The 16,758-nt window shown below is 35.0% G+C and overlaps 1 protein-coding gene and 2 pseudogenes across 1 annotated transcript; 1 reads left to right on the plus strand and 2 right to left on the minus strand.

Annotated features, from left to right (window-relative positions):
* Positions 1–1,783: 1,783 nt before the first annotated feature.
* LOC143629431 (basic form of pathogenesis-related protein 1-like) lies at positions 1,784–2,937 on the minus strand. Its single transcript, XM_077098706.1, has one exon. It carries the CDS (start codon positions 2,397–2,399, stop codon positions 1,887–1,889), a length of 513 nt encoding a protein of 170 aa, XP_076954821.1. The 5' UTR covers positions 2,400–2,937; the 3' UTR covers positions 1,784–1,886.
* Positions 2,938–10,149: 7,212 nt separating this feature from the next.
* Positions 10,150–10,740, minus strand: LOC143629383 (pathogenesis-related protein PR-1 type pseudogene; annotated as a pseudogene).
* A 2,338-nt stretch (positions 10,741–13,078) lies between these two features.
* LOC143629384 (pathogenesis-related protein PR-1 type pseudogene) lies at positions 13,079–13,678 on the plus strand (annotated as a pseudogene).
* Positions 13,679–16,758: the final 3,080 nt, after the last annotated feature.

Below are 16,758 nucleotides of genomic sequence, written 5' to 3' on the forward strand. Positions count from 1 at the left end.
TAATATTTAGAAAGTGTTTTACATTAAAATGCATAATATAATCTCGTTAATTTATATATTACGATAAGTTCAAGCATTTTTATTTAAAAGATCATATTTTATATAAATATTATTATTTATTATTTACAACATTAATTTAATAAGAAATCTTATTTAATAATAAATGTATATATTAAAGTAAGGTACTTTAAAGTAAAATAGTTAGTTTTTAAAACAATCTGTTTATAAACTATAAAATTATTATAGTTATTCATTTAAATATTTTTGGGTATTTTATATAATTAAAGTCATATTTATTATGATAAAACTTTGATAATAAGATTTATAAAACTTTCGTTAGTTACACTCGATATCAAATCCGGAACCTCCATCTAGTCTTAGTTTCGTTATTCCATCAATATTTATTTCCGCAATTATTGTAATTAGGATTCTTGTCGGTATATCTCGAAGAGCTTCCTTACCTTTATCTCTTGCTTAATCGCTAAGGTGAGTATTTCACTCCCCTCTTTTACTTATTTTAACCGTTTTGGAGACATATGCGTTTATAGATATTTTTATATTATACACGTATTACTCAACCGCAACTGTTTATCCTTGTGTGTTTATTATTTTGCCTAACTTGCTATTTGCTTACTTGCTTTATTTGTATGCTATTGCTTACTTCGGAAACCGATGTCCATTTTTATGGCAACGGTTTAGTCCTTGCTTGGTAACCAATGTCCATTTATATGGATTGATTGAGCCCTTTCTTTATGGTTTGCTTTCTTTATAGTTGTTTGATTGTTATGTGCTATGACTTATCTGTATATCTCACAGGAACAGTTGCACTTTTACTTATTATTATATAGCGTCTCAATTCTGGTGTTATACTCACTCAACATTGTGTTGACAAAACTATTCTATTTTTAACGCATATGCAGGTTATCGTGTGATGTGATTCTCAAGCTTGTATTTGAAGAAAACTTAGGTTGCATGCTAGAGAAGAAGACACAAGAATTAGAATATTAAATTTTTATTTGATTTAATTTTAATTTACATACTTGGTTAATTTGATGTAAATGATTATTTAATTAAATCTAATAGATATTGTTACATTTAATATTGCATGATAGTACATTTGAAAAGCTGTGACCAATAGTTCACTCCCCGGCATTTCCGCCGTAGGTTGGGGTGTGACACTCACAAGTTTATGCGCGGTTCAAATAACAAGTATTTTACATGAGATCAAGTGCAACGTAGATTTTTTACTAAGTTCAAAGAAAAACATATAGCTTGTTAAGATTATTACGACTTATATTAATTAAACTTATAATATGTTAAATACAATATTTTCCTTTTCATAAGGAATTGTGTCGCATGAAAAAACTAATTCTCTTCTATCCACGGAATTTTGTTGTTGCGAAGAGAGAACTTAGTTTCTTTGCAAAATAGACTTTTGTCCCAATGGTATGTATATTAGGATGTTATATGGTGTCCTATCCCGTGGTGGTGAAGGTTTGAAACGCTCGATCAACTGTTACGTAGATTTTAGAAGCATATTAGATAGATGTGTTGCCCATCGTAAAAAAATGTTAAAAGGTTTACAAATAAAGCGTTGAGAAGAATAATACAAAACACTAAACAGCATATAGCCGGCCAGATCGACAATATTCATTAGCCTATATTATACTTTTGAAAATATATAATGACAAAAATATAAATGACCACAAAAGAGGTACAAGACGATCATTCAACATTAAATCCATTTTGTCTTTTTAACATCAAAACAACAAGGGCTACAACATATTTAGCCGTTTGAAATGCATGGATTACTTATGTTACACAAATATTATTATTAATCATTGCCTTAAATAACATTGTTATAGGCCGCGCATTGATCTATACGCTTAATAAGGGCGTTGGCCTTCATAATTCCCTGGAGGATCGTAACTACATATAACAAACCACCAACTATTCCGACACTTAACTTTAGCACAACCTAGGTAAACAGAATCACGCCAAACCACTTGCGTGTAGTGACGGCACTCATCACCGACACAAGAATTTGATTGATACTCGTAGTATTGTTTCTCTCCGACCCACATGTTGACAGCGTCACTTGTAGTAAATTGGTCGCCATAACCTTCTGCTAGGTTTTCCCCAAAAGGGCCTTGAGAGTGCTCCATGTCACAATCACCGAGCCTATGGTATGCATACCCACGAGCATAGGCCGCTACCGTCGTGTTCCATGTGAGTGGTTGCACCCCGACTTGGGCTCGTGCTTTGTTGTGGGGAACAAGGAAGTCTGAGCCCAAATCTTGGTTGTGAGGAACAGGCCGAATAACAGCATACGAGAAGTGTGCGAAGCATGAGATTATTGTAAGAAGAGTGGCTAGTGACTCGGTCACTTTCAGCACCATTTGTATTGGTGGAATGAAGCATAACACAAGGGCAATACTTGTTTCTATTTATGTACAAGTTTTTACTCCGTATATTTAAACTTTTGGTGTTTCATACTTTCATTACCCTTTTTTTCATTAACATGATGGGAGCCACTTGTACACCAAAGTAAATCTCGGGTTAATTATAAAATATGGCATTCCCTTATAAGTCATAATTTGTGGGTATTTAAACATTTTAGGTAATGATCACATTGTTCCTTAACTTTTGGTCATGATTGTGATTACTGATTATCCTACCCCACAACAAGAAAACTATTGTAGGTTATAAAGTCACAGGTTAATATGCGCATTACAAGGTACATGTGACAATGAATTTGGCAATAAAGTTATATCCAATAGTTTTTAAGTTATTAATCTTGAAGAGATTAACGATTGGTAACATGGAGTAGAAAACAAAAAAAGAAAGTTCACATGTCTAATGCTTCCATCCCGTTCCAAACTCGGATTTCAACATCATCTCATACAAAAAGATAAGAACGAAAAAGTAAAAATTGAGTGCACTTCATTTTTTTAAATCTTAGTTTGCCACTAAAGATCACACATAAATGACAAGTTAAAAATATATTATTTACTTTAAATTCATTTTGTAATAGTAATAACGATAATTAATTAACAATAATAGTAATAACAATTATTATTTTTTTGGACCAGAGAATCACATAGGTATTTCATATGGGGTGATCCAATGGTAAAATGCTACCGTCTGCTGGCCCAACCCGGTCATACAGAACCCTTAAGCGCCTCCTAGTTATCTAAAGTTTCAGGGAAAGCACACCCTTCCGAAGGCCCACTGGTGGTAAAATCCAGAGGCCCTCAAGATCGAACTGGAGATCACAGACTTCCTTCATTGAACCACTCATGCCCTATCCAACGTGTTGTCAGCGAGGTTTGAGCCTGGGCCTCCATTGAAAAACCCAGGCTTCCTTCCACACACCACATTAGAAAGGACTATTAATAACAATTATGATATATAATAGTAGTGATTATTATTATAGCGGCGCAACTTGTTGCCTAATAACGGTTATTTTCTAAGATAAAATTATTATCGGCTAATTGCATAAAAATTAAATTATTAAAACCCAATCTTCCTAATAATAACTAACTAACAATCTGATAAATCGCCTATTGTGTCCAAATTTTATAATTCCAAGTAAGTTTTCATATTGTGTTAGTTCCACACTCCACATTCCAACATTAAAAATTAGTATATTAGTTGTTATTAGTAAAACCGAAGATGGTTAAGACTATTGTTTGTCATAGCTTTCTCATGGCAACGTAATGAGACAAACATGCCAATAAATAAATAAACATATCTAAAGTAAATTACGAAAACAAGCTTTTTGAAAATTTCAAAGGCATTGTTCGCCACCAAGTAATTCTCTTCGGCCTTCGCAACCCTTGTTTCATGGCGTTGATTAGTACGTACATGCAAGTCAAACCAAATACAATAATTTCTATCCCGTGAATGATGTTAAATCAACACCTTTTAATATTGGAGTATTTTTTTTGAAAGGCATGCTCCTAAATTACACTTATTAAATCCATCTAACACTTTATCGTGGAGATCGAGCCCTCGGAATGGATGAGGGCACCTACTGCGCGCTAGGCCAAATTAAGCCCTTTGGTTTTTTAACATTTATTTACCATCTTTACATTTAAAATATACCTTCTTTATATAAGTTAAGAAAATAATATGAAAAAGTTTTATGTACAATTCAAACTTTTCACAACTAGTTAAATAGTTTGATTTCAATATAATGGTGACATTACAAAATAAAGGATTTTCAACTATAAACAAATCTGTTGGTAACTCGTCATTGAAAGCTTTTTGAAAATATTGGCACGAATAATAATTTTTCCAATGAATATTTAGCAACGAATAATTTCCAAAAATTTGTAAAAAACAATAAAAATGTGTTTTACTATTTTAGGGTGCTTGGTATATGTAGATAAAAAATTCTTTAAATTTGTATATAAACTATCTCACAACATTTAAATTTATTTATTTTTGTTATGTGGGATCTATATCGATATTTCATCGATAATTACTTTGATATTTTGTTATGTGATTTTCGGTTGGTAAACGTGATTTTTGTCCCTCTTCAGATTATATGACCAACATATATCATGTGGAAATCTTAGTCAGTTTGACGAAATTAAAAAAACCTTTGGGATCGAAACTCGAACAAAGGAATCAAATTTGTTGTTCATACAGGGTTTGGGGCAAGTGAAATGAGATTTGGGGAAAATCTTTTGAAAACAAAAGGGGGTATGTTATTCACCAGACTTGAATAAAAATGTTTCTATCCTTATTAAGACTACAAGGCTTTGATGTAAAATTTAATGGTGATAAACGTTCAATTGAACCTATGTTCATGAAGATTTTCAAAACCGGGGTCCATACTCCAAATATGGGGAAACATTTAGATGATCTTGGTGACCCACGCATATTTGCATGAAGATTACAAGAATAATCATCTTAACAGTTACTTTGAATCCCTTGAATAAGCCAAGATCATAGCAGATATGATAAGATTAATTCTTTATTAAATGATCTTGAGCTTAATTCAATGGAAGATTGTGTTGGTTTATTCGATATGATTGAGATAACCACATAAATTTGGGTCTTTCGTGACATATTCAAAACAAAGTTCCTTCAAATGGTGGATTGGTTCTTAAACTTGTATCTAAGAGTCCCTAATCGACCAGTACCTCCACCACATGATACAGGCAAGAAAGTGGAACTCTTTGATTTGTACATTGCAGTAAAAAATGAAGGTGGGCATGCAACGGTCACGGAATACAATTTGTGAGTACTTATTGCCAAGGATGTCGGATTAGACTATGAAGACAATGATCTTGTTTAGATTCTATATGCAAAATACTTGGTTGTCTTGGAATGGACAAAAAAGTACAAAGAAACTCAACAACGGGAAGCATTGGGAATGCAACCTTTCAACAAGAAACCGTACGTGCATCAAATTGAAGAAACCAACAACACGCCCAGTCACATGAATGAAGATGACTACTCTTTATATTTAGGGGGTTGCTGGAATGCTGCTAAAAGATTAATGAAGATGTGGAAATTTGATTTCGATCAAGCCATTCATGCAGCGGAGGAAGCAGTCAAAAGCCAACCGAAGAACTCCTCAACATAATAAAGTTTAGGAGAGTATATTAGTTAATGTTTACATATATTATGTTGTAAATATGTACTTTAGTATTATGTGACATTATATCTAGTATTAGGATTATTTGTATTTTGGCTGGGTACCGTAGTAAAAAAGGGCGGCAACACGACATCATAAAACAGTTTTTTGTTGGCGCCAAACCGTTTTGACGATTAACAAGACGGTTACCTGCCAATTTCCTGTATTTAGTGATGAGTACCGACACCATTGTTCGCTACAAAGATTGATTATTATTATTATAATAATTTTAATCCTTATCTTTCTTCTTTGTTTTCACTACAATCCTGTTACCACTTGGTTCTAATTGCCAATAGGTGGGAAAAGAAAGTTATCTCAGCCGAAAATTTTTATAGTTATTTACATTATTATATTTATTTGTTTATGTTTTTTTTCATTTTATTACTATCCCGTGTATTATATGGGTTCTAACCTAGTCATCAAATATAACCAAAATCTTAACTATCATAATGATGATTAAGCCATCTTATCAAAAGTAAACCCAGCCAACAAGTTCTTTCATCATTAGTAGCATTTCCTGTGCAATATCATACAATGGCGGACCCATAATTCTTTTTCATGAATTTGGAAATTTTCAGAGTTCGATTGTTAAATAAAAGTAAATTTCACTTTCCTATTTTTTTGTAATAAAATGTCAAGTTTACATAGTTACTTTTCTCACTTCATTGTATATTTCTAAAGTTCGTATACAAAACTAAAAACATATTACTTGTTCGATGACATTTTCAACCTTACTCATCTTCTCAATTCTCTGTCTTTTACATGAAAACAACAAATGCAACACCAATCGATCATCTTCTCAATTATCTGTCTTTGACATGAAAACAACATTATGAAACACCAAATCAACCATCCGTCTAGAGGAATAAAAGAACAAAATAAGGAATGATAATAGTACAACTAACAACTGAAATATCTGAACAAGAAACTACAACCAACAACCGTCAAACTCCACCATGAAGTCCTGACCATCCCAACCGATGTAATATCAGTTTTTTCTTCACATCAGCAAGCTGCACTACCAACCTTCTCGCCATGAAAATTTCATGGGGTCAGTATCAAAATTTCTTAGGAGTTGAATTGTATCAAAAGTTCATGGGGGGTCATTGTCGAAACTAGAGTTTTTAAGCATAATAATTTGGAGAAATTAGGCGTACACAAAGGGAGTTAATTGATAATATTATTATTATGGCAGTGGAGTGTCGATGGGGCGAGTCTGAGTTTTTTATACACACTGTGACAGTGGTGAAGCTGGTTTTGTTTATTGGATTGATACTTGGGTTAACTTTAGGGCTTATGTTGTTGAGCCTTGTTGATCTTGAAGTTCTTGCGAAATCGGGGACTCTAAAGTCAAGTCCCGTATCGATAATCAACACACGAATATTAAACGAATAACTCTCGTTTATATTAATCAGAAAATATCACTCTAAAAACTGATTACAAACCCTCAAACCCTAACTCGGTTTGACTGTTGATGAACCCTAACTCGGTTACACCAAACTCACCACTTTCTAATGTCTAACCATAACTCGGTTTTTATAGGACTAACCTAACTTGTTAGCCAAGACATTACCAAATATAATAAAATCTAATTATTGGGTTGGGCCTTACACTTGAGCCAAACAACAATTGACCCAACAATCACCCCCGCAATTGTTGTACCCGAGTCACCCGACTCACCCCCTAATTTCCTACTCGAAATTGGTGAGTCTTAAACTTCACGCTTGTCATCATTCTCTTGATTCTCCCGAGGCTTTTCATGATCTCTTGCAATGTTCTTTCGGCTCCACTTGGCTAGAAGACACACTTGCTTCGTTTGATCATTAGACGCCTTCCCTTGGGCTTGAATCACTTCCTTGACTGCGCATTTAGTTTCTTGGACACTCTTCTTTGGACTTTGAATTTTGGAACTTGGATTTTTGATTGGAATCTGACTCGTAACCGGCTCGTCTTCTTTCAGTCCAATACTTTGAAGATCTCTACCTGCAAAATTCTTCATTCCACTTATAGCACGTTTACCGGGACTTGTTATCTTGAGATTAATCTTGTACAATCGATTCTTGGTCCTTGTCACCTTCATCAAAAGCTTACCTGTATCATCTTTCATGGTTAGCAAATCATGTTTCATGTGAATCTCGCATCCACCTTCCGTTGCTTGACCAAGACTTATGATATTGCACTGTAGGCTCGGAATGTAGTAGACATCGGTCAACAAACGTTACTCCCCCGTTTTTCCTTCAATTAACACCGACCCTTTTCCCCGAATATCAATACAAGAATCATCTCCGAACTTCACCGTTCCCGTGACTTGTTCATTCAATTCATAAAAATACTCCTTATTACCCGTCATGTGATTCGATGCACCGTTGTCGAGATACCAAACATCTTTTTCCATCGGTTCGGTTTCGAAACGCTTTGGAATCACACCATCTTCATTTAGAAAAACCGTTTTCTAATTACCTTTAATCATAAATAAGCTTGGATCAAAATCATCTATTTTGTTCAGGTTAGATTCTTCCTTTTTCTTCATACGTTCCGGACACGTAGACGCAAAATGATCGAACTCATCACAACGGAAACACTGAACCTGTGACATATCCTTCATTCTCCATTGACGATCCTTTCTTTGACCCGTATACCTTGACCCACGATGTTGACCATCTCGGTTGTCACAACCATCTTGATCCTCATCCTCTCGGTCTTGACCTCCGGTTTCCCGGCCTCTTCCACGTCCCTGTGAACTCAGCCAACCCTTACCTCGGCTACCGGACTGATCATACGACTTCCCTTTGTAATTACTTTCCGACCGATTGAAAAGTAACTGACCTTGTGAATTTGAGGCGCGTTCTCTTCCTCGTAGACGTTCCTCAAACGCCTTAAGTCTTCCAACAACATCTTCAAACCTCATACTATCAATATCAACCGTTTGCTCGATTGAGGCTACCAAGTTGAAGTATTTGTCCGGAACCGCGTCAAGTAACTTTTTCACCAATACATCTTGCTCGAATACGTGACCAAGACCCATTGCCTTTGAAACCATACCGGTTATTTTTCCCGCAAACTGATCAACAGTCTCGTTTTCCGCCATCTTGAGTTTCTCAAATTCATTTTTCAAAGTTAGTAGTCGAGCCTTTTGGACTCACTCGGCCCCAACAAACTGTGCTTTCAAAGCCGCCCGTATTTCTTGAGCATTCTTGTATTGAAAAACCTGAAGAAGAATATTACCTTCCATAACTTGGAACAAAAACGACCTTGCCGTTTTATTTTTCTTCGCATCAATAACAGCACCCTCATTCGGTTGAACAACTTCCCATAACTCTTGATCATCTAAGATCGCTTCCACCACAATCGCCCATGTGATGTAATTAGTTCCGTTCAACTTTGGAACCTGCAACGATACCCCCCCACTCGCTTTGGGTTGGATTATCGACTCTTCTTTGTCACCTGCCATTGACGGAGTCAAACCCCCTTGCTCCACTTCGTTGACAAATACAAATTAACCAAAAAATCTGAACAACTTTTCAGAACTAAACCCGTGTATTCACGAAACCCGGTTACGACTACCTCTCGAAAACCGAAACACGAACAAAATAAACTCAACTTGATTTTTTTCCCTTTTTCTTACTGTTACGTTCGAAAAAAAAATCAAGAAACAAACCCCTGGTGCTTTGTGCTTGTAATTAAAATAATATTTGCTATTGATTTTTGTGACACTTAAATCACAAAACAAATAAATCACAAACAAATACTTTTGACTTTACGAGCTTTCTTCTTTCTTTAACACGTATAGAATCAGAAGCAAAATACTACCGTAAAATCGAAACTCTCACGCGATAACTAAAATCCCTTCTCTGCTTATCCACTGCCGACAAGTCCCGTGACCTGCCGCTGCTCGTAGATACCGGTTTCAGAACTCCGACTTGGAAACCCAACTTTGTTCCTATATGCGCCGATGATAGCTCCTCCTCAAGCCACCGCTCGCCGCCGACCGATTATCGATTTCTTGAACTTGGCTCTGATACCAATTCAAGTCCCGTATCGATAATCAACACACGAATTAAACGAATAACTCTCGTTTATATTAATCAGAAAATCTCACTCAAAAAACTGATTACAAACCCTCAAACCCTAACTCGGTTTGACCCTTGATGAACCCTAACTCGGTTACACCAAACTCACCTACATCTGATGTCTAACCATAACTCGGTTTATATAGACTAACCTAACTTGTTAGTCAAGACATTACCAAATATAATAAAACCTAATTATTGGGTTGGGCCTTACACTTGGGCCAAACAACAATTGACCCAACACAAAGGATCGTAAATACCGGTTCGTGTTTTGATTCGATGATTTTGGGCAATTGTATAGTTTGTGATTAAAAAAATTAAAATATAATTTGATTTCACTAGCAAAACATCATTATTATATATCGATCATACATATTCGATTGGTACCATTTGTTAATCCTAATAACGTTTTCGTTTAAAATTAATTATCTAGCTCGGTGGTTGCCAATAATCGCAAATCACAAAATATGCAGGTGCAACATTCGCGCACTTAGCCCTTCCACACCCAATTTGGATGCCTTCTTTAGCGATCACTTCAAGATAATGCCCACACTCTTTTCCAGGCTGGCATGTTTTTGTCGCGGCATTGTAAAATTCCTTCTCGGAGCACCACATATTTAAAGCATCCTGAGCCGTACCGCCCATTGCAACATTCTCAGCATATCCTTTATCACCCATCGAATGAATAATGGCGCAATCAGGTCTTCTTTTCTCAGCGAAGTTTTGTGCAAATTCAGCAATAGTGTCGTTCCATGTTACAGGACCTAAACCGTGTTCTTTTCTAACAACATTGTGGGCCCTCTCAAAATCTTCTCGTTTACTAGTGACATTGTTATCATCTACACCAGGTGTTGGTGCATTATTGGCACCCCCTGGTCCGCTGCTCGTATAGAAGCCGACCTCCTTTCGAGCAACATTGTGGACATTCACATTATCTTCTGGTGCATTTTGGGTATAAATGAAAGGCAAAATTGATATGACTACAACAAAGATAAATGGCCAGTAATTGTGGAATTCCATATTGCTAGATAGATTATTGGTTCATAAATGTTTGAAAATGAACCATAACAAAGATATTTATAGGAAAAAAAAAACAAGCTAAATATATAGAGGTGGAAACCCTAGCAAAGATATGCAATTTCTTGTCCACTCAAATTTAGGTACGATGATTAACCACCATACACACACACATATATATATATAAGCGCACACACAATGTTTTGACGGATTCATAAACCAATTTTAACCTTTGTTTCAAAATATGTTACCATATTGCCTTTTGTTGATCAAACTGAATCATTTTTAACCCGGACTGGCTAAGGGTTTAAATCCGGTTTGTGCACCTCTCCGCAAATCATTTTCTTTACTAAGAGCATTCCCAGCTTATTCCCTACCGTATATCGATATATATATATCATATAAGAGCACGCCCAAGTTTGGTCGATTATGGAGCAATCACTCGACTATAATGCCCGCACACTTTTGAAGGTGTGCATGTGTCTGTTGCATAGTCATAATCATGCTTTTCAGCAACCCACATCATCACTGCATCATTAGCCGTGTAGCCTATTAAAAAAATTCTCGCCATATATACCACCATCGACATTCGAGTGTGTAAGAGTGAAGTCAGCTATTATTTGATTAGCATAGCTTTGTGCAAATTTAGCTACAATAGTATTCCACGTTATAGGATACACTCCGACCTCTTGTCGAGCAACATTGTGGGCATTCACATAATCTTCTGGTTTACTTTTGGCATCACCATTATCTGCTTCTCTGCTAGCACTAGTGCTGGTGCATTATCGGCCATAAATTCTTATGTTTTTTTACCCTAAAATTCGTTTTTCATAAATGGTAACTTTGATAAAACTCGCCTAATAAACTTCATATAATGTTTACGGCTCAAAACAAAAATTCATGAAGTCCAAGTCGACGTTCGGTTATTGATCATTTTGGTTGTTCCTTCCAGTTTGTTTGAAGGAATCTCCAGAGGTCGGATGAAGAAATCTAGGATCAACAATTCTTCATTTTTATTTGAAATTCAAATTTGTTTTGTGTTCCATATCAAATCGATGATGATGTGAACATACATCAATACCAAACATAGATCAGTAATCTATTGGTTGCATTTTTGGCATGTTTATTAACACTTTAAATGCTCAAGTTATGCATTTATCATTCGTATGTCACATTATTTTGTGAAACGCTTGTTTGAAGGAATGGGATCTATTTGGATCGTTTTTGTTGATTTTGTAGGTTTGGAGCCGTCGGGAGTGACAACAACGGATCTTAGAAAAAATTGAAAGATCTCAAGAAGAAAGAGTCAATGAACGATTATAAGAGAACGAGCTAAAATACTAAGAGCATTCTCAACCTATCACTCATCCACATCTCTATAATAAACACTACATTTCTCTCGTTTGTTCAATTAAATAATATTTTTTTATGCTTTTATCAGTACAGTTTTTTCTCTCATCTACTCACAACCAATCCAACAAATATTAAAAAATAAATGTGGGCAAACAAAGTTTCCCCAAATTTACAAAAAAAACACTACATTTTCTCTCTCAACCCTATAATTTACACTAACAGCCACCTAAAACTCCATCTTTTAATTTGCAAACTATCATCACATAATTTTAGATGATTGGATGAGAATGATTGAATGATACTTGTGGAGTTAAATGCTAATTTATTTATCAACTAAAGTGATGGACCTGAATTTTAAAGCAACGTTTAAAGATCAATTATGTAGATGTTGGGAACTTACGTAGGCTAAATACTTACAATTTCATGTTCTCATATAATTGCATATCTAGTTCTTTCTCTATTTGATAAAAAAAACATAAACAGACTTGTTATAATTCAAAAGGTTGTTTCATATAATTACATATTCAACAATTTATCTATACATACTACTATGTAGTACACAACTTTGACATGTTTATCCAAATACTACTCCTTTTTATTCTTTTTTTATCCGCTTACTTGTTTTACATGAATATGATTAAGATTACTCAAATTATATAAATATCAAAACAATAAAGACGAACTCGAGTTTAAGACTTCAACTTTAATTTTGAGCTAACATGAGTCAGCTCGGTGTGAAGTTTGAGTTGAGCTCAAGCAACCGTTGACTCACTAACAATCTTTAAGTGTTGCTCCCCGCTGCATGAAACTTGCCTAATATAGTAATATAGATGTACGATGGTTAATTACTGTACCAAATTTGAGTGGACAAAAAAATTGCAAATCTTTGTCGGGGTTCCACCTCTATATATTTAACTTGTTTTTCTCTATAAATATCTTTCTTATGGTTCATTTTCATTCATTTATGAACCAATAATCTACTAGCAATATGGAATTCCACAATTACTGGCCATTTATCTTTGTTGTAGTCATATCAATTTTGCCTTTCATTTATACCAAAAATGCACCAGAAGATCACGTGAATGTCCACAATGTTGCTCGAAAGGAGGTCGGCTTCTATACGAGCAGCGGACCAGGGGGCTCCAATAATGCACCAACAGATGGTGTAGATGATGGGAATGCCACCAGTAAACGAGAAGATTATGAGAATGCCCACAATGCTGTTCGAAAAGAGCATGGTTTGGGTCCTGTAACGTGGAATGCTACCATTGCTGAATATGCACAAAACTTCGCTAATAAAAGAAAAGCTGATTGCGCCATGGTTCACTCGATGGGTGATCAAGGATATGCCGAGAATATTGCAATGGGCGGTACGGCTAAGGATGCAGTAACAATGTGGGAATCTGAGAAGCCTGATTGGGATCCTGTGACAAAAACATGCGCGCCTGGCAAAGAGTGCGGGCATTATCTTCAAGTGGTAGCTAAAGAAGGCATCCAGATTGGGTGTGGAAGGGTTAAGTGCGCGAATATTAAACCTGCATATTTTGTGATTTGTGATTATTGGCAACCACCCGAGCTAGATAATTAACTTTAGACAAAATTATAGATAGCGTCCTTTATGTTTGTATCAAATTTCAATCATTGTCCTTTATCTTCAAAATTGAACTATTTTATCTTTTACGTCTACAAATTCAACGGCGTTTGTCCTTGACCTTAACTAGTTAGTTTTTCTACTAAATAATCAAAGCAAATCTCTGCCCATGTTTGATCAGTCTCTGCCCCCAACCAGAGTTCTTGCATGCCCCATCACCCAAGAAATTCTCTGCAATCTAATCCTCTTCCTAACATACCATCTTTTATCAGCATCAAATCCGTTTGCGAACCTTCATCAGAATTCTCTTTGCTCCCTCTCTGTTAGAGAACGAACTAGCCGGCCGTGAACCAAACCAATAAACTTTGTAAATATTTCCAGAATATGCAGAAAATATTACTGGTTGGGAACTTTTAAAATTTCAAAATATGCAGCCCCAAAACCGTGCCCAAACAAACTCGTTTAAGGGTAAACTAGCTTGAAAATAAACCGGATATGTGACCATATTAACTTCTGGATATTTAACTTAACTTCTAGAAATTAAACCTGATTGTTTAAGCCAATAAGCCATTAAACCTGGAAAAGACCAGCACCAAATTATAATATAGAATCGAGAATTAAAAGCTATTAAACCGACACTTTGGTAACCCGTTTAGCTAAGAAACGAAACCTGCAGCCTACATGATATTATGACATATTATTGCAGCATTAAATATACTATTTTGATGATATATAATCTGACCCAAAACTGCTTTAACTGAAACATCGCTTTAAAACCAAACTAGAGCCCAAACGGGCCAAAACCGGGGCCGCACTCGCAAGAGCAGCCCTGAACACATTTTTAAAACCTATAAAATATTAAAAAAAAACTTATTTTAATGTATTACAACATGTACTAAAATGTTTGATAACCAAAATTGAGTTTTGCTAAAAATATAGCATAAAGGTGCTAACGGGCCAAAAACGAACCAAAGCCACTATTTAGAATCTGAGCACCTAATACCAATATGAAACTTTAAACAAGTCATTCTTGTGTATTAAAACAGGTCTCGACATGTTTCGCTAACTAAAAACAAGTTCTAAATAAATATAAGAACGAAAGGGCATTTTCAGTAATAAAGTGAGCTGGGTATAAACTTATAAATTTATAACAGAAAACCTTGACCATGAATCCCTAAAAGTTACACAAATTTCAGACCTTAAAACCGTAGACAATTTATAGTCATTCGGTGACTCGTTTAAGTGGAAACTAGCTCGAAAACCAACCCGACATGTGGCCTTGTTAACTTCTGTACATTTAACAAATTTTCCAGAAGTTAAATGTGCATATTTAAGTCCTTGAAATTGTATAAATCGGCCCCAAGGGATAATATTGAAATCGGGATATAAAATCCATTTAAACCGACACTTTTGTAACTTGCTTAACTAAGAAATACGCTCTGTAACCTAACTGATACTTTAACATCTTTTTACAGCCCTAAGCATATTATTATGATGAGTTATAACCTGACCCAGAACTGTTTTACATGAATCATCGTTATTAAAACTGTACTAAGACTCGAAAGAGCCAAAACCGGGCCCGTTAGCGAAAATTCAGCAATGAACATCTTTTAAAACTCACGAGATGTCAAAACAACCTATTTTATTTATTCTAACAGGCCCTAACTCGTTAGGTGACGAAAAGTGAGTTTTTGTTAAAAAGATAACGAAAGGGCATTTTTGGAAACGGGTTATTTCTCAAAAACGGAAAGTATAAGAATGTGTTTTTGAAACAAAGGCTTATGAGTTTAAACGGCTAGATAAAATCTAAGAAATGATTAAGGGAAAATGTATTTACAAAATCGGCCCGTTTGCAAGCTTAAACTCATTGTTTCGTTTAAAACCGACAACGAGCCGACTTTAAAAGACTAAAATGCTACAAATATAAAAAATGGATATTTTTCCACAAGCGATATGTAAAATACTTTGTTATAATTGTATAAACCATTTTTCCACAATAAATGCAACCATACGACCAATTGCATGACCAATATGACCGGGTCTAAGTCAAATCAATAAAAATTAAGATATCATTTGGTTATGAAATATATAGATGATGTATCTATATCAGACCGATTGCGTGACCTAATATGACTGGTTCAAGTCAAATCATTAAAAATCACTCACTGACATCAATTGGTTTATGCAGTTAGACTATATTTGAGTTTTTTCCTTTTTTTTATATGCCAAAATAAATTAAAAACGAAAGGAATATTCACAAGAAGCAAGAGCCTCATCAAACATGAAGCACAATTACCATTCAAGAAAAAAGTATAGAGCACAATTTGCTTTCATTCTAGGCATATGACCTGAACCGATCATATTAAATCATGTGATGGGTCATATGAATGCATTTAAAAGGCATGTAATTTTACTAAGTGGCTAAACTCACATTATCACTATATGTGAGTTTCAAGTACTTAATTTGCTTTTTAAACTTGATCGACCCTTTTTTTTAAAGAAAAATGAGTTTCGCCTTTCAAACAAATTTTAAGTTTAGAAAATATTTATAAAGACATTAATATCATTTAAGACTTTCTTTCTTTTTTTACAAAAATGGCCGACCAATACATCAATCATATCATGATTTTTGGGTTATTTTAATGTCAAATACATAGCTTGGAAATAAATGTTCACGGGCCAGACTCAATATGTATATAAAATTTCATAAAGTAGAGGGGTCGGTCTCAAATTTTCGGCTGAAAACGGGTAGTTTACACAACGTATAAATACTTTCGTCCGAAAAAGGATAAATTTACACTAACAAGGAAAAAAACGGAGGGGGTCGGGGCCACCCCTGGCCCAACTAAACTACGTCCCTGGTAGTATCGAATTTTCTTTTCCTATCAGCACGACTACCCTTATCGTCATGAAAAGTTCACGGGATCATTTTCAATATTTCTTAAGGCTCGGTCGGTAAATGATCATATGTCTACTAAAACATTTTTTATTCATATCGACATTGTAAGTTTCATTTGAACCGGGTAGAATAGCTTAGAAACCCTATGCTCTATATGTAATTTTTTTTATCCTTTGGG

Source organism: Bidens hawaiensis, unplaced genomic scaffold (assembly GCF_021521415.1).
Source record: "Bidens hawaiensis isolate Kalapana, Puna unplaced genomic scaffold, B.hawaiensis_p1.1 tig00005195_1, whole genome shotgun sequence".
NCBI classification, from domain to species: Eukaryota; Viridiplantae; Streptophyta; class Magnoliopsida; order Asterales; family Asteraceae; genus Bidens; species Bidens hawaiensis.